The 14,577-nt window shown below is 42.7% G+C and overlaps 1 protein-coding gene across 1 annotated transcript in view; it reads left to right on the forward strand.

Moving 5' to 3' along the window:
• Positions 1-14,577, forward strand: part of ATL3 (atlastin GTPase 3) — a 29,994-nt gene that overhangs the window by 1,779 nt on the left and 13,638 nt on the right. Inside the window, exons 2-4 of the mRNA XM_004682691.2 lie at positions 7,689-7,903; positions 8,026-8,169; positions 14,414-14,518. Coding sequence (XP_004682748.1) covers positions 7,689-7,903; positions 8,026-8,169; positions 14,414-14,518 — 464 coding nt within the window. The remainder of the gene's footprint in view (positions 1-7,688; positions 7,904-8,025; positions 8,170-14,413; positions 14,519-14,577) is intronic.

Below are 14,577 nucleotides of genomic sequence, written 5' to 3' on the forward strand. Positions count from 1 at the left end.
GGGAGCAGAACAGGCAGATCAACTAAGTACACTGCTGAGGGGAGCAGCGGGCCGGTCAGGAGAGGTCTGCCGCGCCATGTGGTCTCCTCCGGGGAGACGGGAATCGAACTCATGTGGAAGTGACTTTAGCTTTTCAGTGCTGTGCTTGAACCTGCTGCCCCACCAGCCACCAGGGAGGGCCTTTTTTTTTTTTTTTTTTTTTTTTTTTAATGCATAAAAGAACTGGGGTACAGGCCAGAGGTGGGGGAGTGTTGAGAGGATTCACTAGAGACAGAGGGGGGTGCAGAACAGACTGATCTACTGAAATAACACTGCCTGAGGGGAGCAGAGCGGGAGACAGGAGAGAGGTCTGCTGCACCCTGTGGGTCAGCTCCCAGGCAATGGATGGATCCACTTGTGCTACAGTAGCTGGCAATAGCTTTATAGTGCTGACTAACCTCTGTACCATCAGGGAGGCTTTAAGTCTGATTTTTTAAAGGCTTTCCTGGGTTATTTTTGAGATTCTAGACACTTAGGTCTAAAAAACACTAATGGTGAAAAAGAGGGAACACACTTAAAAGGGAGAAAAAAAATCAGTTGCCTTACTGCTACATCTGCACATGTTAGAGACTTAAATTCTGACTTAATTCATTTTGTGATCAGGCAACAGTTAAAAAGATTTAAGTAATGAATTTACTTACTAAAAAGTTTAATTGAAGGTGGTTGTTTACATTTGAATTGATTTATTACTTTATAGGAACTTATAAGTTCACTGTTTTCAGAAGTTGCTCATCTATATAAATTTCTAAAAGAATGCTTTTTCTTGGCATACATTTTGATTCTCAGAGCATGCTAAATATTCCACACTAAGTGTATTACAGATTAGAAAACAGACTTTACTGAAAATAGGTGACTAATAAGCAAAGGAATTACTGAACTTTTTATTAATGCCTTGAATGGTAAGGGATCCAAGTCAAATATTGCTAATGAAGAGAAACTTAATTAGCTGCAGGTAAAGTAAATTCGAGTAACTAGATTAGTTTTGGTTTTATCATTTTAGGAAAGTGTCAAGTAAGTTGAATATTGAACTCCGTCTATTAAAAAAAAAGATTTTCCCCCATGCAGAATAACTTGGCATTATTTTTAGATTTAGTGTGGCCTCTGAATTTTGGAATCTTCAGTACTGTTTAGTCATAATTGATTTTCATAAACATGAAGCATGACAGAATTCTTAGTTGACGAAGAAAATGTGGTTTTGCTTAGCATTCTGTGCTACAGTACAGATTTTTGACAACATATGAAGTGAGAGTAAGCTTCCTTTAATTAGAATGTAAATTTCCCCTAATATTCTGTTTAGGTGGGTTGAAATAGTATTTTTTGCTGAAGCAGCCTTAAAAATATATGTGTATTAGGCCCTCCCTGGTGGCACAGAGGGTTAGAGCACAGCACTAAGAGGCTAAACCCACTTCAGCATGAGTTTGATCCTGGCCCTGGAGGTGATCCACATGGCGCAGCAGACCTCTACTGACCCACCCGATGTTCCCCTCAGCAGTGTACTTTGTTGATCTGTCTGCTCCCCACTCAGTCTCTGGTAAATCCTCTCATTGCCCCTGCACCTCTGGCCTGCACCCTAGTTCTGTATGCATAAATAAATAAGTCTTTAAAAAATATATGTGTACCTACCTGCATATTTAATGGCTTAAGACAAACATTATATATTAAAAAAATAATGTATTGAAGCACACCCCACCACTATCAGAAAGGCACCACATCCAGTAGACCCAGAGTTTCTCAAGGCTTACCTGGAAGATGCTGACGTGTTTTTCCTGGCTTTGTCTGTGGACTGGGAACTTTCATGGCTGCAAGCAGGAGCAGCCCGTGAAAATAATGTGCTTCTGGTTTTGGGTGTGTTGCTCTTACCCTGTAGAGAATGTGGTATCTCCAAAGGAGAGTGGAAACCTCAGGTCATAGCTTTACCCTGACTCATGCACTCAAGTGAGATGTTTCTGTAACTTGAATTTGCTTTCTGGAACTTGGCAGTAAGGGAGAGTGTGGAGGCTGATTTTACCCCAGTGGTTCTTAATCTAGGGTGGTTTTGCCACCATAGAGATTTTAACAATGTTTGGAGACAATTTTGGGGTGGGGGATATCAAAATGCTTCCTCCTGTGTGGGAGGGGAACTAAACACCAGTGTTTACTGAGGTTGAGAAACTGAGTTTCCTGAAATACCATTTGTAACTTCATCAATGAACTGGTTTCATGGAATCTATCAGTGTTCACAGTCTCAAATATTTGAGACTTTTTTTCTAATGAAACTTCTTCGATTTTATGTTTTCCAAGGACTGAAAAGCTGATAATGGTTCAGTAGTCTCATCTACTTTGATTCAATCTGTGCAGTTCTTTTCAAGCTTTTAAAAACTGAGTTAAGAGCTAATTCTAGAAAGTGCCTTTATATGCACAGATCTCTTCATTCTGTAATTATTTCACCCCATGGTCTTTCAGCTTCAGCTTACTGAGTTATCATCATTTTAGTTCAGAGATTGTTTGAAGACATTTAAACCTACTGGTTGTTCTGATTAAGTTGCATTGTACCAAGAGTTAAGGATAAAACTAATTATAAGGAAGCTTGTAACTATCACATAAACTAATGAAAAATTAAAAAAAATTATTTTTAAAAGATTTATTTATTCATACAAGAACTGGGGTGTGGGCCAGAGGTGGGGGGGGGGAGATTGAGAGGATTCACCGGAGACACTTGGGAGCAGAGCAGGCAGATCTCCTGAATACATTGCCGAGGGGAACAGTGTGGAGATAGGAGAGGCCTGCTGTGCCATGTGGGTTAGCTCCCTGACCAGGGATTGAAATCCTGCTGCAGCCATAGCTTGATAGTGCTGTGTCTTTAACCCCTTGGGCCACTAGGGAGGCCCCTAAAGCGCTTTTAAATTATCCAGCTATTGGGCCCTCCCTGGTGGCGCAGCGGGTTAAAGCACAGCACTAAGAAGCTAAAGCCACTTTTCACTGAGTTCGAGCCCCACCTGCCCGCCTGATCCCCATGGCGTGGCAGACCTCTCCTGGCCCGCCCGCTGCTCCCCTCAGCAGTGTACTTCATCAGTCAGCCTATTCTGCTCCCCATTCTGTCTCTGGTGAATCCTCTCACTGCCCCTGCACCTCTGACCTGTACCCCAGTTCTGTGTGCATAAATAAATAAATCTTAAAAAAAAATCATCCAACTAATTTTGAAATGATGGTTGATACAGTGTTACCATGAGCTCTTTGCTACAATCATCAGTACTTTTAGCACTTGCTTTTTTTTTAAGCATTGGTTTTTAGTTCATTTACAGGTGTATGAATGACAGATGTGGCTTTTGTCAACTCATGTCTATGTCTACAGAAATATCTATTCTTCGTATATGTATTGTAATACAGAATTAACTATTCATGTACGTGAACATTAGCTGTTGTCTGAAAATGCTTATCTAAACCTGGGGGAATAATTGCTTTGTTAAAGGAGAAAGCATGTAAGTTTGTCCCTGAAAGGTTTTCCTAATACCATCCCTGGAGCAGATTCCTGAGAAGTGGCAACAATTTCACTATAATTAGAAGGAACCTTTCCCTCATTACCCCCCAGTATTTTGAATGGGTCCTTACTAAGCAAGTTGCTGCAGTGTTTTTAGCATCATGAATTTTGATCTGTTCTTGAGGCAGGCCTGTACAGTTTCAGAGAAGTCAAGGGATGAGTGAGTTAGCTAACAAGTTTGGCTAGTTTAGGATACGTAGGAAATTGTTAGTTCAAGAGTCATTGAATTTTAGAAGTAGGAAACAGTTTCATTAAACTGCTGGTTTTGTAGAGGACACAGAGATGCTGAAAGCGAGGTCACTATGCTGTCAGACAGTGCAACATTGGGCCCAGAACCCTGGTCTTTCCTGATTGTCGGGGAGGTCTTGCTTCAATACACACTGCCTTGCCAGGACAACTACCTTTGCCAAAAGTACAATTATAGCAGAGAAGGAAGAAATGCTAGGGCTCAGTGGTCTGTTGCATAAAATAAGATAAAAGTCGGGGAGATAGGCTGAGATGATCTGAGAGCAGTGGGGTCACTGAGAGGACCCACTTTTTTTTTTTTTTTTTTTAAGATTTATTTATTTGTACATACAGAACCGGGGTACAGGCTAGAGGCTCAGGGGCGGTGAGAGGCTTCACCACAGACAGAGCGGGGAGCAGAACAGGCAGATCGACGGAGCACACTGCTGAGGGGAGCAGCGGGTGGGTCAGGAGAGGTCTGCCACACCATGTGGTCACCTCCGGGGCAGGCGGGAATCGAACTCATGCGGAAGTGGCTTAAGCTTCTTAGTGCTGTGCTTTAACCCGCTGCGCCACCAGGGAGGGCCCAGGACCCACTTTTTTAGACAACCCGCTGTCATGGGCAAACACACGCAGGTTCATTTGGCTCAAATGTAGGTGACGCAGTGTCCACACCAGAAGGCTTGCTAGAGGTTCAGCCCTTGACGTGCTGTCCTGTTGAGCTGAAGACTGGACCTGCCCAGTGTGCCAGGTGGTTAGTGGTAGAACTGGAACAGGAACTTGTCTTCTGACTCTTATGCCCAGATATTTCTGCCTATTATTGTAGAGCTGAAGTGAAGGTGGAATTACTAGGTGAATCTGTCCCTTAGGCACTGTACTTTTGGACCTAAATGCACTTTCGAAAATACTGAAGTTGCATCACTGAAAGAGGTTATAGTAAAATTATCAGAATGAAGGAGCTGAATGAGAACTATGGAAGACAGCAGAACATTAGTGTGTTTTCTGTTGGAAAGAAGAAAAAGCTAGTGAAAGGAGTTGGTAAAGGGGTTTTAAGATGATCACAAGGTTTTAAGAACTTTGAGACGTGGGTGGCAATTGTTGATAGTCTTGAATGAAGGCGGCTACTGGATTTGGCAAGCGAGGCCAAAGGGATTTAATAATGAAAGGCAGGAAAGAAGCTGATTTTTACTGAGGTGCTTTACCTGTGTTTTATGTTCAAGTACAACTCTCCCCGAATTGTACCCCGCACTGAATGTGACATTTCGCTACTTCCCAGTCTGGCTGATGAACCCTAATTACAGTATGATAGCAGTGAATGGAATAATAGTGTGTCCAGGTGTTAGTGGAAGTAGAAAAATGGGTCTGTATTTTGTGAGTCCCTAATACGTGTGGGCAGTGCTTTGAGGTGGGTGTTAAATTTATAAATAAATGGAGCCACAGTGGTTCAAATTTTATATCCATTGTCACATTTTGATTAAAAGGTAGGGTTCATTTAGTCCACAATTATTAATTGGATGCCTGTTCTGCGCACTCACACTGGCTTCTTGAGGGATGCAGGACTGAACAGTCCTGCCTCGTGGAGCTTACCTTCTGGAGGGGAGAAGTGAGGATCCAGGCCTGCTCTGTTTGGGCTGCAGAATGGTTTCTCTTTAGTGTAGCTGTAAATGCTAGGTATGAGAGGAGGTGGGGTGGGTGCGAGTGAGTTATGAGTTGAGAGCTTGAGTAGGCACATGTGGTCGAGTGGAAGAGGCATTTCAGATGTGAGAACAAAGGGTTCAAGAGGTTGTACATTGGAAATTTTGGAATCAAGAATGGACAGGACCTGAATTCCAACTTCTAGTAGAAGGACCAATTGGAATAAATTTGTCTGGGAGGTGAAGAGAATTAAGAATTAAGAGGAAATAAGGCAGGGGGGCGGGGTTGTGGGGGAGAGAAGGGTAAAAGGTTTTAACTTAGGGTTTGGAGACTCTAGCCTTGTGCTCAATTCATAACTCAAACTTTGAGTTCATGTCTGTGCAGGTAATGAAAGGCTCAATCCTAAGAAGAGCAGTGATGTCATCGAAGCAACATATAGGGAAGATGACTTGAATGGGCTCCTGAACAAGAAAGGTTGGAAGGTGGCATGGCATAAGGGAGAGGGCATCAGGCCCTGATGAAGGGTAGTCTGAAATGTCAGGCTAGGTCAGAAAAGAACATTTATATGTCATTTGGAAAGGGGCGAGTAGAAATAAACTTTTTACCTGGAATATAGTCGGTTCTTTTGTCTTAGTGACGAGGATGGTGTGGTGAGAAGGGAGTTGCTCTGCTTGTTTAAATTGAGTGTGACGTGGACAGTTCAAGTAAAAGGCAAAGGATTACAAAAGGACTTTTTCCTTAAATGGATCCAAATCAAAGGCACAAGATTTTTTTTTTAACCCAGAGTGTTCCCGAAGTGTACACAGCCTGGTTCTCTTCCTTTTTACTGTGCAGTAGATGGAGAGGAAGAGATGAGTGAAGCTATCACCTCTAGCCCTCCCTCCTGGCTCCCCCGCAGTTGTCCTTCTCAGCCTGTTTAACTTATTTTGGAGTGTAATTCCCTGTGCAGAGCTATATGCGTTTGAATCATTGGATTATTTCAGCTCTTGGATTATTATCGTAGCTCTTGAAATTTTTATCTTCCCTGCCTGCTGCTCTGGGGATACCACCTGCTGCCTCCTTGGGGTGACTGCCTAACTCTTTTACAAAGAAGTGAACCAGCATGGCGACCTGCTGTACATAGCCCTTGGCCCTCTTTAACCATGTCGCTCCCACAATCGTGGGGTGTTAACCTTCCAATGTCTGGTTCAGGTGACTCACCCCTGCTCTGACTCACAGCCAGCAGGCTTGGGGGGGAGAGGTGTGACTTGGAATTTGTATCATTTCCTGTGACTAGCGGCAGGGTGGGGTTGGAAATGTGTTTCTTTTGGGCAGTTTTTTATGTCCTCCAAAAATCCATCATCATGGGTGGTAACCAGCCATCTGAGGGATTTTGGTGCTGCTTTGAGTACTGTACAGTACTTCACATGGGTTTATACACAAGGTCTGAATAATTGTTCTCCCTAGTTCTTTTGTATCAATGACAAAGTCTTCAGGTCCTGGGTTCACCTGCTGTTGCAGCAGCAAGAACTTTAAGAGATTATTCACAGAAATGTTTCCTTTTAACCCAGGCAACAATGGGAAAGAAAAACATTAGTATACATTTGTTATAGTGACAGCATGGCATTTAAACTATAACGTGCTTTCCTATAGTCTGGGGAAAAAACCCAAAAAACATGCAGGATCCTTCCAGTTGTTCTGATGTGAATATAAACAGTGAGCAGCAGACCTGGTGGGAAGGGTCCAGTCTGTTGGCTGTTTAGTCAGGTCCTTCCCCCACCCCCACCTCCCTGCTGTGATCCTGCAGCCTGTACTGCTTCCTAGGTGAGAGTCACCTGGGGGCCATTCTATTTGTGATTTGGGGCCTTATCTACCTGTACTATGCGTGACTGAATAACTGTCCTCATACTTTAAGTATACTTATTTATTTATCTTTAAAGATTTATTTATGCATACAGAACTGGGTATATGCCAGAGGTATTTGGGGGTGAGAGGATTCACCAGAGACAGAGTGGGGAGCAGAACAGGCAGATCTACTAAAATACACTGCTGAGAAGAGCAGCAGGCAAGACAGGAGAGGTCAGCTGAGCCTCAGGGGTCACCTCCCTGGTTGGGGATTGAACTCATGCTTCAGTGGCTGGGGATATTTTGATAGGGCTAAGACTTAACCCCTTGTAACACCAGGGAGGCCCTATCATTTTTACTTTTTATAGTTAGTGTTCTTGTGTGCCCTGTTCTGTTCACCAATACATGTTTTAGAAATATTTGAATGTCATTCTTTGTGATAACACAGGTGATGCCATGGAGAGTGGGAAACCTGGCCCAGTGCAGGTGGTGTTGGTTCAGAAAGACCAGCATTCCTTTGAGCTAGAGGAGAAAGCCTTGGCCAGCATCCTGTTGCAGGACCATATCCGGGACCTCGATGTGGTGGTGGTGTCAGTGGCTGGTGCCTTCCGGAAGGGCAAGTCCTTCTTTCTGGACTTCATGCTACGATACTTATATTCCCAGGTGAGGTAGAATTCTTTTTATCTTGTACCCAAAAGAGCAAAATAAGCCCGTGAATTATTCTTGATGTATAAATTAACTCAAAATTTAAGATGTAATGGATATTTTTTTTATTTCTCTAATAGAAGGAAGGTGGCCATTCAAATTGGTTGGGTGACCCAGAAGAACCATTAACGGGATTTTCATGGCGAGGGGGCTCTGACCCAGAAACTACGGGGATTCAGATCTGGAGTGAAGTTTTTACTGTGGAGAAGCCAGGTGGGAAGAAGGTAAGGCAGAAAACGACCTACAGGTTAGGTTAGCACAAGAGCAACAAAATGAGACCTGAATGGTTTACAAATATAATTCAGTAGAATATATGGCTTTTAAGAAGAAATAGCTGTCAGGTGGCTTGTCCCTCCTTTGCCATTTCTGTTTCCCAGGGGCTGATGCGCTCAGCTACTTAGATGTTCTTTAACTTTTTTACTGTGAGTTGGTGACACAGACTTGCTGTGGTCGTTGGGGAGCTGAGCAGAGAAGGGCCAGTGGAGCCTCAGTTCGGGAGCGGTCACTGGCCACCTGCTGTCAGGCTGTCCGAGGGGCATCTTTCCCGTCTCACCTGGCCTCCCCAGATTTCTCTGGAAAGGCTAAGAGGGCACTTGGGCTGTCATTTATTATCTAAACAGGCTGTCGCCCATTGCTGTGTTCTCAGTTCTGTCCTACCAGTGTTCTTCACAGCTGTATGTTTCTAAATTTTGTCTTTCCAGGGCTTAGTGTTTCATATCCCCCTTCAGGCTCTTCTCTTTCAGCCTTTCCACAAATGTTGCTATTTGTGTGTTGGCAGTGGGGAAGTTAATACACTGCTTTTTTAAAAAAATAATATAATAGTTTATTTTTACATCATTTTGTGCATTTTTCCATCTTAGTTGTAATTCCCGTGGAACTCTCCTGTGTGCCATCACCGTAGTCCAGTAATGCACTGCTTTTGATTGTCATTTTCACATCTTCTATTTTATCCTTATAACTTTTCTTATTTCTTTTTATATTTCTGTTTTTTTAGAGAAAAGCTTCAGGAGGGTATTTTGGAAACCTTAATAATGCATGTTTATGCAACAAGTGGGATGATTATTACACTTTTTTTTATAAAAAGAGAATGAAGAAAAGGAAGGAGTCATAAAATTGTATTACAACATTAGAAACTTTCTCTCTCTCTCTTTTTAAAAGATTCATTTAGGCCCTCCCTGGTGGCGCAGCGGGTTAAAGCACTGCACTGAGAAACTAAAGCCGCTTCCGCATGAGTTCGATTCCCGCCTGCCCCGGAGGTGACCACATGGCGCGGCAGACCTCTCCTGACCCGCCCACTGCTCCCCTCTGCAGTGTACTTCATCGATCTGCCTGTTCTGCTTCCCGCTCTGTCTCTGGTGAATCCTCTCACCCTCCGAATCTCTGGCCTGTACCCCAGTTCTGTATGAATAAATAAATAAATCTTTAAAAAAAAAGAAATAAAAAAAAAAAAAAAAAGATTCATTTATACATACAGAGCTGGGGTACAGGCCAGAGGTACAGGGGCGGGGAGAGGATTCACCAGAGACAGAGTGTGGAGCAGAACAAGCAGATCGACAAGGCACACTGTTGAGGGGAGCAGCGGGCGGGCAGTAGTCTCTCTGCCGGGCCATATAGATCATCTCCAGAATGGGAACAGAACTCACACGGAAGCCATCACGGCTTGGCTTAGCGTCGGGCTCACCTTCGCAATGCAGCGCTCCAACCCATTGCCCCTTTGGGGGGGGCCCTAGAAACTTTTTCATGGAAGGACGTTTTGATGTTATTTTATCCAACTTTTCATTTTTAATGACTATTGAGGTGATACTTGACATTCCATTTTTCCTCTTCCAGTCACATATTATACTTAGAAACATTTTCTTTCAACAGTTAGATCCATTGGTTAGCTTAAATGTTTAATTAATAGGAAAAAAGTCACATATTTACTCAGTTACCATTAACTGTGCTCTGGTTTTTTTTGGTGTCCATACTTTTCCTTTTTCTTTTTTTTTAAGAGAAAGTTTATTAGTAAGAGACAGGAGAGAAAAAGATACTACTTGCATAGGTACAAGCAGGCCTATATGTGTCCATATTTCTATGTTTTATGTCCATTTTTGTTTCTGCCTGAAGGACTGTGATATCTCTGGTCTGCTGGTGCTAGATTCTGATAGCTTTTATAGACCTGAAAAGTGTTTATTTTTGAAAATATTTTTGCAGGATATGGAATTCAAGGCTGCCAGTTCCTAGCGGTGCCCTGGGGTTCTTTGCTTCCTCTCCTCAGGGCCTCAACCTGAGTGCGCCATTGGCCTGGGTCTCCTTGGTTCCTGCTCTGTCTCCTCCGCCCAGGGACTCTGGGACCCTGCCTGGGTTCTGTCTAGGACGAGCAGAAGCCTGAGGCTACCTCACCTATTTCCCTTCTCAGGAGCATCCTTGTCGTTGTTACCTGATGCCATGATCTTGAAAAACTGTTGCTTTATATATGTGGTCTGTTACTTTTGCTTTTTGCTGGAAGGGTGAAGCCATTCTCTTTGATGCACTATGCTGACCGGAAGTGCAAGTCCAATTTTTTCATTTTAGTGATGCAGAGAACAGACCCAGTGAACAGTGCAGCCAGCTCCTGTGGGGCTGGTGTTACAGCAGCGCCCTGTAACTTTCATTTCAGTTCTGTTTTTCTGTATCATGCTCTCTTTCTGTGTTTCTGTAATATGTGTGGTAGGTGGTTACATCTTTTGTTTTTAGGAATAAAGAGTTTTTGACAATGTGATTTCTCTGTATAGAACTGGACCTAACTGTTTTTTATTTGGGAATCTGGCATAGTAATTCCCCTTAATAATTTAGGAAGTTTGTACAATTATAGCAGTAAGCTAGCTTTGTCTTTAGTTTCTGATGTTTATAGTTCTTTCATGTTTTTATCTTTTTAAATGGACTCCTATAAAGCTCCAGGTTTTTCTGTCATCTTGGTTTCCTATCCTTGAAATCACCACCATCTAACTCCAGAACATTTTTATTACCCTAGTAAGAAACCCAGTACTAATAGTCACTTCCTAAGCCCCTTTCCTCCCAGGGCCTGGCCATGAGTGGTCTTTCTCCTCTGGGCATTTTGTACAGATGGGGTCATACATTATGTGGTGTTTTTTATCTGGTTTTCCTCCCAGCCCAGTGCTCAGGCGACTCGGAAGGTCACTCCTTCCTGGGCTGAACAATGTTCCGTTGCATGAATGTGTTCGCTGTGCTCATTCCGCCCTCCCTTGAAGGCCATATGGGTTATTTCCACTTTTGGACTGCTATAAATAAAGTTGCCGTGAGCATTTGTGTGCAAGTGTTTGTGTTGAAAATGTTTTCTTTTTCTTTGATTTTTTTTGACTTAACATTGGATCTACTCTTAAAACATCTTTGGGTGTTCCCATGGGCACTAGGCTGCACAGCGACCATTAGAACCCATTTATCTCAAGTAACCAAACCTGAAGTCCGATCTCCCCTCCCCGGCCCTGGCGCCCACCATGTACTTGTCTCTCGGAGTCTTGCTATTGTAAAGACCCTCATGGAAGTGGCACCAGGCAGCGTTTGCTCTTCTCGGACTGACTCATCTCCTCTGCATCGTGTCTTCCAGGTTCATCCTTACTCTTAGGTGTGGCAGTGTCCTCGCCTGGCTAGCTCCCCTCCCCCCCTTATGGCTGAAGTGTGTCGCATGGAGTCTTCCCTCCGGGGTAGGCGGACGTTTAGGCTGTTTCCACACCGGCTGTTGTTAGCAGTGCTGCCATGCACTTGGGGCTGCAGCTGTCTTTTCAGAATCCAGATTTCAGTTCTTTTGGACCCATCTCCAGAAGTGAAGTGAGATTGCTGAATCATAAGGTAGTTCTATTTTTGAATTTCTGCAGAATCATAATTCCCCCCCCACAATTTCCACAATGACGACACCATTTTTTATGTCCACCAGCCCTGTGAAAGGGTTTCTCCATATCTTGATTCTCATTTTTATTTTTTATTTTTTTGGGTAATTTACTCCCTTGCAGTTGTGAGAGGGTGTCAGATTGTGGTTTTGATTTGTACTTTATTGGTGATGGCAGGAGCACACCTTTTCTTATAGTACTTGTTGGCCATTTTGTGTGCGTTTTGGGAGAAGTACCTATTGATGACATTTCCTTATTTTTAAATTGGACTTTTTCACTATTGAGTTTGAAGGAGTAAAATATATTTTCTGTTCTCTTGGGGATATGCCTGGGAGTGTAGTTTCTGCATCACAGATGCTGTCTAACCCTTTCATAATTTGTCAAATTACTCCACAAAGCAGCTGTACTGCCCTATGAGCTCACCAGAAATGTAGGAGGCTCCTATCACACTACACTCGGCCATACCTCAACTCACCTGGCCACACCTGATACTCTTCATTTCCTAATTATAGGCCACCTGGTAGGTGTGAAGTAGTAGGGTTGACTAATGACGTTGGTCATCTTTTCATGTACTTAATAACCATTTGTATATTTTTTCTGGGAGAAATGTCTGTTCACATCAAAGCTATCTTTTTGTTAGTTTGTCTTTTTGTTTTCAAATTGTTCCTTTTGTATTTTGGATACTAGACCCTTGTCAGATACTTCTTCCATCCTTTGGGTTGTCTTTTTACTTTATTGGGAGTGTCTTTTGATGAACAAGTTTTTAAATTTTGATCAAGTGCAGTTTGTCTGTATTGGTTGCTGGTACTTTAGTTGTCCGATTGAAAAGAGCTGTTGTCTAATCCTGGGGCATGAAGAGTCACACTTGGGTTTTCTTCTAAATACTGTATGACTAGTCTCTGGTCCATTCTGAGTAACTTTTTTTTTTTTAAAAAGATTTATTTACGTACACAGAGCTGGGGTACAGGCCAGAGGTGCATGGGTGGTGAGAGGCTTCACCAGAGACAGAGTGAGGAGCAGAACAGGCAGGTGGATGAAGTACACTGCTGGGGGAGCAGCGGGCGGTCAGGAGAGGTCTGCGCTTTAACCTGCTGCGCCACCAGGAGGGCCCCATTATGAGTAACTTTTACATGTGGCATGAGGTGGGACCCAGGGTCATTCTTTTGTATGTGATTCTCCATGTGTCCTCATTCGTCTTGATTGCTTTTTGAGTCTGACTGCACCCTCTTCACAAAGCAGGTAAAGTATGGGTAGATAGGTTCTGTTGTATTCAGGCTGAAGATATTACTGATTTTGAATTTATCTTTTCCGCTGAGTATTTTTTACCCATTCTGCCCCTGTGGGTTGGGCATATAAAATAAACCCCGTAAGTGTAATGGTCACTTTGACTTGACATACAAGTTATATGAAGTGAACCTTCATTTCTAAGAACAAAAATAACTTGAACACAACATGGGTTTTACTAGCGCAGACCCGCAGTACATGGCTTTTCTAGTCAGTCCATGAGCTCAACTTCTGGAGACATACAATATAGTGCTGTAAATGTATTTTCCCTAGTAATTTTATTTTTTCTAGCTTACTTTATTGTTAGAATTCCTATAACGTACAAAATGTTACTTGACCACTTGTGTTATTGGTAATGCTTTCAGTCAACAGCAGGTTAATGGTGGCTAAGTTTTCAGGGAGCCAAAAGTTACACATGGATTTTCGACTGAATGGAGAAGAGAAAGTCTGTGCCTCTAACCCCTGCATTGTCCAAGGGACTATACTACAGTATTTACTTGCATTTACTTGCTACTATGAATCTTTAAAATATTTTGGACTATGACATACCTCTTTTTGGACTCAATGGAGCTTCATAGAAAGTTCCTTTTGTCCTTTGCCATCCTCTTGGTAAAGAACTAGACCCTTGTTGATGAATTAGCTTACCCTTCTGAGCATACTAAAACCAGTTCCTCTCTTTGAATCAGTTACATTATATGTGAATTTGAATGTTTTAGGATAATATGCTGCATTTTATTTAATATTTGCATAAATCTCACTTTTAGGATGGGAATGGGTCTCCCAGGAAAACTTGAGACTTCATGAAACCCAGTTCTGTAGGGGGACTGTGATACTTAATTCTCCTACTATCACTTGGCATTTGTCTTTTGTAAAGATCAAAATAAACTTTTTTTTTAATGTCAGCCAGAAAACCACAGAAATTTAGACCATACAGTCTTGTAGGTAAATGCCATCTGTTTTACTTTGGATTATACCTAAGTTAGAACTAAGTCTGTTCATGTTTTTAATTTCTTTTTTGACAACAGAAGACACCCATGCGATTAGCTGGTTGATCTGTTTGGGTTGGTGGGGTGATTTCCCCAGTCTGTGTTGCTCTCATCCCCTGGTTTTATATCCTCTCACCAGGTCAGAGCAATAATCCTTCCCAGCAAAGGCCTTTGGTGAGAGAAAGGCACCTAAACTATTGTACTATTTGGTAGAACCTGTAAGTGGGTGTTTAAGCTTCATTTAAATGTTGCCTGTGCTTTTCAGTTTCTCCTTTTTACATTTCTCTTTTCTCACACAGCCTGTTTTGTCTCTCTTGTTTACTTTTTTTTAGGTTGCTGTAGTTCTGATGGATACCCAGGGGGCATTTGACAGCCAGTCCACTGTGAAAGACTGTGCTACCATCTTCGCCCTCAGCACCATGACAAGTTCTGTTCAGGTAAAACCACTTGGCTAGGGAAAAACACAGGAGATACTAAGGGGCGTATATCTTGTGTC

Source organism: Condylura cristata, unplaced genomic scaffold, assembly GCF_000260355.1.
Source record: "Condylura cristata isolate star-nosed mole 26May11 unplaced genomic scaffold, ConCri1.0 scaffold00015, whole genome shotgun sequence".
In the NCBI taxonomy this organism is placed as follows: Eukaryota; Metazoa; Chordata; class Mammalia; order Eulipotyphla; family Talpidae; genus Condylura; species Condylura cristata.